We start from the raw sequence: 14,139 nt of genomic DNA, 5'->3' as shown, positions 1-14,139 counted from the left end.
TGGAAGAAAACTGATGGTTATTTGTTGAATGGATGAACAAGGCTACTGAATGCTTTACATTGAACCTTCAGAGCAACTGCCACCACCTTGTCATGGAGTTTATTATTATCTCCACTTTACCAAATCATGGTAAGAGCGACATATTGAGCTCCTAGTCTGTTCTAAGTGCTTTCTGTATATTATCACCTCATTAATCAGTACAGCATTTCTAGGAGTTAGGTAGTATTATCCCCATTTACACAGGCACAGAGTTTAAGTAACTTGCCTGGAACACAAATTGTCTAGAACACAAATTACAACTGATGGAACTTGATTCAAATCTGAGCAGGCAAAGTGGTGAGTACTGGAAGGAGAGCAGGGTAGTACCAACACTCCCAGTTACAAGTTATTTGCAGGAACAAGACCAAAAACGCAGGTTCAGAGGTAACCTCTGACTATGGAGGATCCCCTTACCTCTTCCTTTCACCAACACTGCCCCTTCCTTGCTCTCAAAAAGGATAATTCTGCTGCGAGGCAGGAAGCAAGAGTTACATAAAGAAACCTCGCAAATCAACAGTACGGATTTTTGAGCAGACTGACTAAACTCCTTCATTTATTCCTCAAACATTTATTAAACACCTACTATGTCCAAAACACTGTTAACAAGCTAGTGTAGAGCTCCCGAGAACAGCAATCCTGAAACTTTCTGGAGATGGCAAAAGAGGAGTGCTGGCTCGTTCGGTAGTTCTCCCACTTTCTTCTTCCTCAGGAATTGTTCTACCCCTCAAGGTGGCAGGAGCAGGAAGAGAAAGCACTGCACACAGAGCTAGACTGATATCTCGGGAGATGCGTCAGAAACCTGTGACTCAGTCCGCCAGGCCTGATGATGTATAGGCTGGCTTTCTAGGTAAAGAAGAGATAATAGCATTTGCAGAGACAGGAGCTGAGTCTTCTGGTCCCGCAGACCCTAGACTCCGGCCCGCAACCCCAGCAGGTTTCTGTACAAAAACCTTTTGAACTGAATGCATACATTGTCCTCTAACAATGCAAACGCTGCAGCTGCCTATTGAATAATCGTCCCGCCTCCGTTTAGAGCAGTTCGTGCGTGCCACAGAGGCATCTTCTGCGCTATAGTTATGCAACCTCACTCGCAGCGGGAGTTATTTCCTGTGCTTCTGGCTGCGCCAGATTCATGTAACACGCCTACCCAGGGCTCAATGGAAGTCGTTCTCCATTAACAACCAGTCTAGCTTTCAGAGATGAATGCCCCGCACAGCATACCCCTTGCGCGGTAAGAATCCAAGGTATTAAAACTCTTTCTCGCTCTCCTACACACACACGCACACACACACACACGCACACACACACACGCACTCTCTCTTTCCCCCTCTCTCTCTGTGTGCACGCAGCTAGGAGACTGCAGCAGTGCAACCAGAGGGACAGCAGGCGGAGCTCTCTTTGTACAGTCCCTCTCTCCAACCCCCACCAACTAAAGATGAACTCATGCCAATTCCATTCTTTGCAAGGAAAACACACACACACACACACACACACACACACGCACACACAGAACAGAGCAGCCTCCAGTTTCCTCCTGGAGCACACTGTCATTCTAGCCTCTCCGTTCAAACAACCCGGATACTCCAAAGCGAGTAACGGGGAGCATCTCGCCGCAACAATGCAACCTTCCGAGCTGCTCCCCGTGCAGCTCCCACCCCCGCCCCCTTTCGCGGCGTGCCAAGAGTTTGGAGCGCGCGCACGCACATGAGCGCGGTGCCTGCGTATCCCTCCGCCTCCCTCCTCCTCTCCCCGCTCGGAGGCTCGACAACGATTTGGGAAATGAAGGGAGGAGGGAACTACTTTCCTGAAACTTGCTATGCTGCACACGACTTCGAGTTGCAGTGATTCGCCCGGAGGCCGAAGCTTTTACTCCTCCTACCCACACGCCCTCTCAGTCCAGGCACCCCGCTCGGCAAGCCCAGTTCGTACCCGCTCTGGCCCTTCGGGAAGCCGGCGTCCCGGAGAAATCACCAGGGACTACTTCGCCTCCTTCTCCCGCGGGCGCCCCCCGGTTCGGGCAGCGGCGGCGGCGGCGGCGGAAGGAGCGGGCGGCGTGAGCGCTTCCGCCGCCCCCCTAGCGGCTCCCCTCTGGCGAGCGTGAGGAGCTGGCCCGCCGAGCTGCTGGTGGGCACCGGCTGGTGGGGGGCTCGCGGTCGCTCTCCTCGCTCTTCCGCCGCTTCTCGGGACCCTGCCCCTCGGGCGCGCCGCTCTTCTCCGGCCCGGGTGCGGACGATTGGTTCGCTCGCCCCTGCCTCACACGCGCCCCGCCGCCCCCTCCTCCCCCCTCTGGAGTCGTTCGGCCGGAGCGTGTCTGGAGGAATCCGCCGCCGTGAGGCCCCTCGCCCGCTTCGGCTAGTCCCGAAGGACCGGCCCGGTAGCCGCCGGGGGCTGAGCGGGCAGCCGGCGGCGAGGCGGGAGATGGTGGGGTGGGCTCCGGCAGGACCGCGCCGCCGCCGCCCGGAGCCTGGGCTCGGCACCCCCCCGCCGGCCCCCACCGAGCGGAGCCCTGCTTCCTCCTCGCCGCATCCCTGAGGGAAGCGCCGCCTCTGCTCCCGGGTTCTCCGCCCGCCCGCCCGCCTGCTCGCTCCTTCCTGGCCGGACCCCGCCGCGCTCCACCCCAGTGGCCGGAGGAGCCGCTCTCCAGTCTGCCTTCACAACCTCCTTCCTTTTTTCCTTCGCTTCCCAATCCTCCCCGGCCTCATCGGATCTCTTGGTTGGGCGCTGAGGCGGGGGAAGAGGCTGGGGTCGCCACGGCGGAGGTTGTCGCCGCCACCCCCCTGCGGGGGTGGCCGGGGTTCCCGGCTGGGGGGGCACCGTTCCGGGTGAGGCATCCACCATGGTGAGGCCCCTGAGCCGCTGCCCCCGCGCCCCCCCGGCCGCCGCTGCCTCCTGCCCCTCGGTGCTGCTGCTGCTTCTCCGCCTGCTGTTGCTCCTCCATCTCCAGATCGGATCACGGTGAGGGAAAGATGAGCGAGGAGACGGCGACTTCTGACAACGAGTAAGCACCTCACAGATCTAGATTACTTCCCCCCCACCCCCCCCCCCATTCTTCCTCGGCACCTCCCCAGACCCCCTCGGAGACTTGGGTGCTTGCAATCCTGGAGAGTTGAGTGCATTCTGTTCTGGAGAAAACATTTGATTTCCTTAGCCATTTTATTTAATGGCAGCAACCCCCGACCCCCACCCCCACCCCCAGTATTTAGTTGCTTTCTTCTGGGAGAAGGTATTGAATGTTGGGCTGGAGTTGGGCTGGAATGGCAATTGTATGTCCATGAGATGGAATAATGTAGATGGATGGAGTCGGGGTAGAAATTACCCCAGTGCCTGGAAGACCTCTGACCTGTCCTTTTTCACTTTAGCACACCAGTCAACATACCTTGAATATCCCTCCATACTCCTTTATAGCTATTTCACTTGGAAACTAATGTGTGGGAGCACCTCTTGCAGCAAACTGCTCTTGAATCTTAATTCGATGAGTCAGTGACTCTTAAATACCGATTAAGCCTTCCCCCCTCCCCCCCGCCCTTTTTAAACTTATGACCTGTAAGATTCTTGTAAAAAATGGGGCGAGGGAAACATTTTTATAATTTAATAGCATTAAGGACACCTGGAGTGTGGGAGATGTTGAACTATTCTATTTTGCCTTTGCGAATACTGGATTTGTCTTTATTAGCATAAAATAATTTTATAGGCTAATTTTTATCTTTCAGCTATATTGAAACACACCGTTTACGTTGATTTAACACTGTTTACATTGCTGAACATGTTGATGACTTCATTCATTAACTTGTAGAGCGTCCCGGCTTAAGTTTTTGTTTATTTGGGCTGTCCTTATGTTTTCCAAACGAAATACTTTGCCTTTTAAATATTTTGCTTTAACATAACAGCTGACTGGAGGAATAATGATGCGGCTACAGTTTCCTGTTGAGACGGGGTTTAATTCCATGCGAATATTTGTGTCCGTTTTCTTGTAATTAAATTCAAATTTTATCTTCGGAGGGTTGGAAATGGTTAAGTGAGTTAGGACTAGTCCTAGGACGCATTCCTTTAAGTAAAGTGCATTCCTCGGATCAGACCTTTCTGAGACAACTTTAAAGTCCAAGGCCTAGGCTTGTTTAACATAAAATAGCTTGAGAAATGCCAAGCAGCGTCCCCCCACCCCTCAACACACTCTTCTGATGAGCGGGGGTGGGAGAAGGTGGATTGCTGCAGTGTCAGTGCAGTCTAGAAGCAGAAGTGGCCGCCATGTTCTCTCTCTTTTTGTGAATCGCCCTCATTTGCATAGCACACTCTTCATTCATAAAAAAATAATTAAACATCCATCACCTTGGACATCTTGAAAGGATTTCCCAAGAAAAAAATTCGAAGCTCAACTGCCTGTCTTCATGTAGATTTTTGAGTTCAGAAAGTAAGGAGAATTCGAAGTTATAGGTTAAATTCAAAAATAGACGCCCACACAAACAACTACCCCTGTTCTCAGAATGTTGACACAGTTATGTGGGAAATATCAGTTCGGGGAGGTGCTGGGATCACGTGATCGCCTCCATTCATAAAATACCTGGCTGTCCATTCACAGTGCAGTACACTGTCTCACTGCCTTCCGCAGATTAGACCTACTTTGAGAGAGATCAAGAAGTATCTCAGCGCTTAGTTAGGAGAAAAACTGCTAAAAATCCTAACAGAATGACGATAATTTTTGCTGCCGTCTTCTTTTAAGAAAGTAGCCTGGATTAAAATGTCAAGTTCTATTTTGGAGATGGGAGAAGACTAATTACTATATTTAAAGTAAAATATTGAATACCTCCTTTTTGGGTGCAGCTAATTAGAAACGCTAATATGGGAATGTGAATTGACACACCTGTGAAATACAGTTTTTAAGTGAGCTCTTTTTCAAATACTTGTCATGGATAAATTGAGAGTACAGGTTTTCCGGTGTAGTGATTATCAGTGGATGATACCACTTTTACACTAAAAATGAATAAATATTCCCGGTGGTTTAAGTCCAAAGATTTTGATATTTGAAACACCTAAGGGCAATATTTACTGGTAGGATTGCCTTTAAAAAAAATTTTTTTTTTAATGTATTTAGTATGGGACAATTTGGAAATTATCTCACTCACCCAGACTTTCAGAATTCTGTTTTCACAAATTTATCCTGGTTTATTAGTAAATTTTTCCCTACTAGGGGCTTTGTTATGTTTATTTTGGTAGGTCAAGAATAATATGTTTTAGCGTATAATTTTTTGCCATGAGATGTTAACTCTTCATGGGGACAAACTCTTGGAGGTGTTACTTAAAATTTTTTTTTATTTTAGAAAGTGATGTGTTCATCTGATAATCAGTTTTATTATAGCCCGCATTGTTTGTGTAATAGCTAAATCACAAAGAGTGAACTTCTTCAGAATGTAGACTTTATCCCGATAACTTACATATTTCATCTTTCATATATATAGTAATGTTTTGAAATGGCAATTTATTATATACAATCATACCTATTATGAAGAAACAAGAGAGATATTATTGTAGATGCCCTTAAAGCCTTAGCATAGTTTAAAACTGCCCTGTAATATGGATTTTATTTGGGCCTTATGTTTATTTTTTCCTTTTGCTTTTCTCTCTTTTTTTAAATCCACAATCAAAAGGTATTTACTTAAAGTAGAGACTGTTCTTAACACTCGAATGTTTTTCCACCTGATTTCGACCTTTAAAGAGTGAAAATCACCAATATCTTGGCAAACTGTTAACCTTTTCTAGATAGCCATTGTGGTAAAATCCAGTAAGGCCTTTAGAGGCCTCATTTTGAAATCCTCTAGTACATGCTTATTTGAAATTAGAGTTCTGTGTAGAGAGAGAAATAGTTCTCAGAGGTTGACTGTGGGTATATAATTAATCAAGAATTACTGAAGGATCATATTATAAGTCTATAACACTTTGTCTTATGCAGTGCCAAACTTGGGGAAGGGTTGGTGAAAGTCTGCTTTTCTTCTCTGACCTTCAGTAGGAACTGGAACTGCATTAAAAGTGCCATTAAAAAAAAAAAAATTCCTTCATGCAAGAGTAATAGTTCATTTCAAATAATGTACAAAATGGTCTTTAAAGTAAGTAATTATTTATTAAACAAATATTTATTTATCTAATAAGTCTTAACATTTGACATATAATCTTTACCTTTTCTGTGATGTTGATGATGAATCATATTCATTTATTGGATTTTTACTATGTGCCAAGAATAAAAATATGTGATAAATGCTTTACACATGTATTATGTAATTTATGTATATACATGTAGCTTCAACAGAGTAGAATTGCATAGTAGGTACTATCATACCTTAATATATTGTGAACATTTTCCTGTGTCATTAAATATTTCCTAAAACATAATTTTTTTTTTTTTTTTTTTTGTGTTACGCGGGCCTCTCACTGCCGTGGCCTCTCCCGTTGCGGAGCACAGGCTCCCGACGCGCAGGCCCAGCGGCCATGGCTCACGGGCCCAGCCGCTCCGTGGCATGTGGGATCTTCCCAGACCGGGGCACGAACCCACGTCCTCTGCATCGGCAGGCGGACTCCCAACCACTGCGCCACCAGGGAAGCCCTAAAACATAATTTTTAATGCCTACAATATATTCACTGTATAACATATATTAGTTTTAATCAGTCTACTATGTCTCTTATTTCTGAACAATGCTGCATTTGATCCTGAGTTCTGTCTTCATCCACATTTATTACTTTTTCCTTGAAATAGTCTAGGAGTGGAGTAAAAGATGCAAATTTTAAGTTGTTTTATTTTTTCTGCTAAATTACCCTCTAGAAAAGAAACAGTGTGTGAGAGTGCTTATGCCTTGAAATGTCCAGTTCTTTTTGAAAAAAATTTTGCCAATTTTGAAGGTGGAAGTGAGATCATGTTCCTACTTTTAAGATGTGATGGATAATAAAATAAAATTGAGTTTTCAAAAAACTTGTTAGGTTGTTTTGGGGCAATTGGACTGTTTTAAAATATAAGCAGAATTAAAATGATCATACCAAAGGCATCTGCAGATAATTTAACTCTTAACCATCTTTTATGCAGTATGGTATAATATAAAGAACATTGGACTTGGAATTAGGAGATGCATTTCTGTCCTCACTGTCACTAATTTATTCTGTGATTCTGGGCAAGTGACGGCCTTTGTGGCCCTCAGTTTGCTCACTTGTAAATCAAGGAATTTGAACTAAGCATCATTATGGGCCCTTCTTGTGCTAAATTACCCTAAAGTAATACAGTGATAGACACATTGCAAGTCACTAGACTTGTAACATACATATTTGTCAATTGGTCAATTTTATTAGATTGTTGATTTTGACATATTTAAGCACATGAAAGACTTCCAATAGAGATCTTGTAGTATTATGAAGTGGAAGCATGAATTTTGAAGAAACAAGATAAATTTGGAAACAGTTGGTGCATTCATAATCTTTTAAGACTTTCTCATTTTGAGCTTAATTTAATAGCCATGTGTCTTTGATAATATATATACATCACAGATGGAGAACTTTGTAGTGCTCTTTTTTTATTCTTTTAAATAAATATGGTCTCTGGATGAATAAGTAAACAAAAGGCTATTGGGCTTAAACATCAATTTGAGTAGTTCTGAGAGGAATATATTAACAAGATACCAGCCCTCATGCTTTACTTACTGGCCTAGAAGTGTCAAAAGTAAATCTTCTCATTTGGTTATTCATACAAATTATGTTAATCTAATACTAAAGGATAATTTCACATTTATTCAGTGCAACAAATTAACTCAGACAATGAATTTTTTCATTCTTTAACATTTAAGTTGAATTTGCTGTTTATCTCAAGTTGTATGTCATAGCTGCATCTCATTTTAGAGTCCAGTACCAAAGTTACTACAAATCCCCAAGATGTTGTTTTTATGGCACTCAGAATGGTTTGAAATGGAAAACAAACGAACTTATTGGTGTATTTTTGTTTAAACATGGTTCATTATTTTTGCTAAAACGTAGTTTATTAGTAATGGATCTCAGACTGAGGTGTTAAATTGATTTAGACATAAGAGTCTTAGAATTCAGAGTGTTTTTACTAATCTCTAACTGAAACTTGTTTACTTTCATAATTGAAGAAAATACCAGCAAAGCATAGCAGCATCAGAGGTACTTGTGACAGCAACTGTATTAGTTTCCTAGGGCTGCTGTAACAAAGTACCACGTGTGTGTCATGCCCATCTTCTCATAAGGACACTACTGGATTAGGAGCACTCAACTCCAGTATGACCTTCTCTTAACTAATTACATCTGCAGTGACCCTCTTTCCAAATAAGGTCACATTCTGTGGTACTGGGGGTTAGGACCTAACATCTTTTTTGGAAAGATTCAATTCAACCCATAACACCGATAGAAATCAGATTTTTTTCTTTCTTACAGTACAATTGCTGTTCAGTTGTTACAAATATCTTGAAATAGCACTTACAGTCATCACTAGTTTGAAATTATTATAGTTATTAAGCCATTGCTAGAGCTTGTATTTGAATATGTTAGTACAAAAACATTACTATATCAAAATTAATAGTATATGTGCTGCCAAAGCAAGCACCAAAATTTAAAATATTTTGATAATTATTTCAATATAATTGATTTCTTTTGTAATTTTATGTAGTTTGTTTTAAGCCTTTAATATTCTGAGAAAGGGGGCCATTGGCTTCACCAGCCTGCCGAAGAGGTCCATGGCACAAAAAGCTAAAGTCTTCCGCTATGACTGAGGCCCTAAAGACTGAACCCAAAGATAGAGATTATAAAATAGGAAGATTAAGAAACATGGAAGATTAAGAAACATGGACGATAAGATGAACAAGTCCAAGTTACAGCTAAGGGTTGCAAAAGAAGAGGTAATGGAGAGGAAATATTGAGAGATACTGTCTGAGAATTTTCAAAAAGTAGCAAATTAAACCCAATTCAGTGAACTAAAAACAACAAAGCCTCACAGTAAAACCGAGTTTATCGTGAGATTGCAAAAATGTCAACATGAGAAAATCAGTGTAGTTTGTCACATTTGAAGATTAAGGAAGAGAAATGATACAATCTTAAATGCCAGATTGTCATTCAGTCTCTGCTTATAATATGGAAGTGAATGTCCGTAATTTATAGATTTATAATTGTTCATAAATATGGATTTATATTCTTTTTCTGCTTCCTAGAAGATTAGACTTTTAATTTTTCTGATTTAAAATGAGAGTGTTGAATTTTATCAACTTTTAGTGTTGCTTTTAGTTCAAGAATCCTAAGTGATTTTCTTTGTATTTCTGAAATCCACATTTAATCATTCATGTAGCTCATAAATACAGGATTGACTACATAAATTACTTTGTATCTGAAATTTTAAAATTACCTTGGAAGGCATTTTCTATATTTAGAGTATGAAGTATAAGCTTTGGGAAATTTAAGAGTAATTGGAAATTAAATTTTAATCTAATACCAGTTTTATCATTTTATTTCTAAATGTTATCTGTAAAACAGGGAGTATAGTTTAGATAAAGGCCATTATGACTTGGAATGCAGAATCTAATTGTTCTCCTGGTAGTATATAATGGTACTGTTATGATTAGACACATTTTGTTTGTCTATTCCCTTGGTTAGAGATTACTTTCACAAATACACCGTATTTGTTAATGTGTTGGTATCCAGTAGTTGCATTACCGAAATTTAGATGGAATTTAGTGAAATGTGACTTTGATGCCGCTTTTTCAAAGTTATTGTAACTTTTACCACATCAGAATGTTAATGATTGGCATAAAATCACCAAACATTTTTTACTGTTCTGTTGTGAATTACATTGATATTCTGAGATTGGGATTAAGGATCAATTCTAGGTTTGCCCCCTTAGTAATATGTAAAAACATTTCAGAATTTTAGTTGCTGAATTATATATATGGATTTCTTAGTTTTTCTGGATTTTCTTCAAGAATTTCAGTTCAGTGACATTTGACTGCCTACTGGGCACTTGACTTTTCTCAAGAGATACAAAGGTAAGTAAAACCTGATAACTGCTTTCACTATCCAGCAAGGGAACTAGATCCCTCTGAAATGTGGTGAGTGCTCTGCTTATGAAGTTCTTCAAGGCTTAAGAAGAAAGTAATTCTATCTTTGGTGGATGGCATAGTGGGAGTTGTGTGAAGGAAGCCTTCAGAAAAGAGATGGCATTTAGGAGTCAGCCAGAGAAGAGGGCAATGGAAAGAGGAAGGGCATTCCAAGAAGATGGGAAAAAACCCCAAACAAGCATAAAAGTTATTTCAGTGGTCTAAACCAAACCTGCAGTATCTCCCAAGTATGCCTGTAGTTGAAGTGGAAAATTGACCAAGGAGAGTATTAAATAGTAATAGAAAAATGAATAGGGAGAATCAGGAGTGTTTTCAAGGGAGAGTGAGAAGAGACAACAAAAGAAAAATCTTGAGAGGTAGGAGAGAAAGTATTGAAGACAAAATGGGAAGTGATGAAATGGAGACAGCAAAAAGTAAGATTACATACATTTAGGGGGAAGTGTTAATAGTTGAGATTATTTGCTGGATGAGATGATGTCAGTAGTGGAGAGGAAGAGAAAAAGAGATTTAAGGAAAGGTGGGTAATTGGGAGAGCAAGGCCCAGGAAAGCGGAGTCTTGCAACTGTTGTACTGCTTGTGTCAGATACTGTCGTAGATTTAATCCTTCTAATGACCATGTGAGCCAAGTGTTATCCATAGTTTACAGATGAGATAACTGAGACTTAAGAGAGGTTTAGTAACTTGCCCACAGCCACGCAAGGGAGTAAGTGTTAGAACTGAGATTCAAATTGCACTGTATTTATACTACACTATATCTCATATATTTAATGGCCAGACTGGATTTTGAAGAAAAAAACTAAGTTTGAAGTGATAGGTAGACAAGTAGAAGTGACAGCTGTTTTGAGGGACTGCAAGTTAAAGAGCATGTAGAGTGGAAGTGGGGAAAATCGAAAGATAGATTTTGATCAAAGAACACAGGCTCCAGAATGATAACATATGAGGGAAGATTAAAGTAGAAACAGGTTGTTAAAAGTAGAGGAACCAGGATCTGTTAGGATATTTAAAAAGGTCACCACTGTGGCTGTTCAAGTTGCTGGGTTGATATCAGAAGTTGAGGTGGAGAGGAATCCTGAGCCAGCGCCAGTGTATTTTATAAGTGTGTAGGATGAGCTGCTTAGAGTGGGAGTATGAATACTGACATCTGCCCCTGCAATTTAAAGAGACAGGAGTAAGGGTTTTGGGATTGGAAATTGAAAAGGAGTATGTCAAGGGGAGGAGGATAAGAAAAGGGAAGGGCTTAGCCTGGAGGAGTTGAGAGTATTGGAAATGAATAGGATCTCATGTAATAATGGTCCTACCAAGAATGAGGGGTGTTGGGAATTAGGAAATAGAGAGGGAGACAGACATATGAATAAATTATCCAGATTTGGATTTTATTAAGAACTTTGTTTTCTGAGAGGCTGATCAAGATGTTGACTGATTTTGTAGGGCTTTATCCAAATAAATTATATGTCTTTGACAGAATGTTTTGTATTTTTTGTGTACTCCAATCCTAATGTGGTTAGAAAGGCCTTTTCAAAACAAAATTCACTAATTAAATTTCTACAATTAACATGGTGTTCATAATTAACATGATCCTGTGGTTACTACTGACTGTCCCATTAAGACTTTGGCAAATCATGTAACCTGTCTTTGTGCTTGATTCTCCATCTGTAAAACCAGGATAACATGGCCCTACTTCAGAACCACGTTAAGATAACACGTAACCTCCCCTCCCAATAACATTTTTTGATTAGAGATAAGAGAATATTAAAAATAACTTTTAGTTCTTGAGAAGAAAGGTACTATGTTCATGAAATAATCAGTGCTCATTTTCATTTAGCCTGAAGGTAGGGTTACTTTTAAAAAAGGATTATAGATCTGCTGGAAAAATTGTATTTCAGTTTAAATGTTAAAAAGCTGCTTTTCAGAAAAACTTAAAATTTAAACATTCCAACAAGCAAAAAAATAATTTAAATCTATATTGTGAACATTTTTAAAGCAATTTTAATACCTGAGCACATTTTGGAAGTACATATGAGTAGATTTGATGTCTCTCCATCAATTTCAGGGAAAAGCCATCTTTCTCAGAGTCGAATGAAGGAGGTTTCAAATTATATGGAGGGAAAAAAATCTACTTTCATGAGAGAAGGGGAGAGGAATTTTTTTTCAGGTTATTAAAGATTTAGACATTTAATTTTTCGCAACTATAATCAACTAGGATCCCTGTTAATAGGTGAGATAGGCTAGATCTGCTAGCTAGAAGTTCATTGCTTGTGGTTTAGTGCCGACTTTAATTTGGACAGCTAAAGGTCTGTAAGCTTATGTTTAGTTCATTTTATAGTCATCAACAGCTAAAGGAAAAATTTGTTTATATTTTGATTTAGCCTGATGTTTAGAATTATTATTCTGAAACTGTATCATTTGTTAATTCAAAAATAACAGCCTTAGATACGTAATTACTGAAACTTGGTTTACAAATCAAGATCTTGAATGAATGGAAATCAGGAACTTAAAAATACGATGATGAAAAATGTATATGCTTTTTCTCTTGAGAATTATTTGATCTAAAAATCCAAACTTAATTAACTTAGTAAAGGTTAAGAAAATATAGCAAATAACTTTAATAAGTAGCATATCAAATTAAGATATTCTTCAACTCTGCATTATGATTTTTTTCAAAAAGGAAGGGGAGAGACAGGAGATGAATGAATAAGACAAGGTGACCTCTCTAATCATCTTAGTTTTCCTTAGCAGTTTTTCATCTTGATACTTCTGGAGAGAGCCAAACTTAGCTTCTAAGTCAGCCAAAAGAAAAAGAATGTATCTGATTTTATATAGACCCTATTATTGTTGAGTCTGAAACTGTGTAATGTGTACTAGGCCCCAGCATACATCAAATACAAGTCGTTTGATTATGGCTAACTTCTAGTCCCATTTTTGCATTTACGCCGTTTCAGATAGATTTAGCTAGGTACTTAGGAGGAGGAAAACTGAGCTGAATCCTTTTAACTGACTCTTACTGTCTGAATGTTTGTTTCCGCACCAAACTCATGTTGAAATCCTAACCTCCAGACACAATGGTATAATGAGGTGGGGCCTTTAGGAGGTGCTTAAATCATGAGGATGGAGGTTCCACAGAGATCCCTAGCCCCTTGCACCATGTGAAAAGTCCCTAGCTATGAACCAGGAAGAAGGCCCATACCCAGCCATGCTGGCACCTCGATCTTGAACTTGTCAGCCTCCAGAACTGTTAAAAATAAATTTCTGTTGTTTATTAGCTACCCAGTCTGTCGTATTTTGTTATTGCAACCTGAATGAACCAAAATGCTGACTTTTCTTTGTTTTGGGGAGGACAAGGAGCAATAATTACATCAAAGAAAGAACAAAATCAATTAAAAACCCAACATAGTTTTCAGTTGCTTCTAGTTCCATACAAATATATTTTACTTGTTTTAATAGTGTATGTATGAATATTTATTTTCACTGGATATACTTAAAGAATTTCTATGCTTATACATAGTTTTTTAGTAATCATTATTTTAATGCCTATAATAGTTCACCAGGTTGTACCATAAGTTTACATAGCTGTTTTCTTCTTAGTGAACACTTCAGGTGTCCAGCTCTTATAAGTAACATTGTAATGGGCATCCTTTCTGCATATAATTGTTTTTTTTCTGTTCAATTAATTTCTTAGGATGAATTTACAGGAGTGAAATAATTATGTCAAAGAATATAAGTGGCTTTTTAAAAATTCTGGTTATGAAATGCTGCTTCCAAAAATTTGTATTTTTTTCTGTTGTGGATTATTTATAAATGACATTCTCATATTTCTTAGATTCCATTTTTGTTCTTTAGTACCTTGTGGGTTTTTATACATAGGTCCCAGTATGTAATTAAATGATAGATAATATTTGAGTTATTACCAGCATTGTCTTAAAATCATTTGATAGAATTAGTCTTCATAACAACTCTTTTAAATGTTATTACTATTATTACCACCATTTACAAAGATGAGGAAGCTGGGGCT

General features: G+C 40.0%; 1 protein-coding gene across 1 annotated transcript in view; it reads left to right on the top strand.

The window, feature by feature from the left end:
- The first annotated feature begins 2,422 nt into the window (after positions 1–2,422).
- The window catches only part of SPRED1 (sprouty related EVH1 domain containing 1), a 117,784-nt gene continuing 106,067 nt past the window's right edge, over positions 2,423–14,139 (top strand). Inside the window, exon 1 of the mRNA XM_032623837.1 lies at positions 2,423–3,037. Coding sequence (XP_032479728.1) covers positions 3,006–3,037 — 32 coding nt within the window. The 5' untranslated portion in view covers positions 2,423–3,005. The remainder of the gene's footprint in view (positions 3,038–14,139) is intronic.

This window comes from Phocoena sinus, chromosome 2 (genome assembly GCF_008692025.1).
Source record: "Phocoena sinus isolate mPhoSin1 chromosome 2, mPhoSin1.pri, whole genome shotgun sequence".
In the NCBI taxonomy this organism is placed as follows: Eukaryota; Metazoa; Chordata; class Mammalia; order Artiodactyla; family Phocoenidae; genus Phocoena; species Phocoena sinus.
Note: the sequence above shows the minus strand (reverse complement) of the source record. Positions and strands in the feature narration are given on the sequence as shown.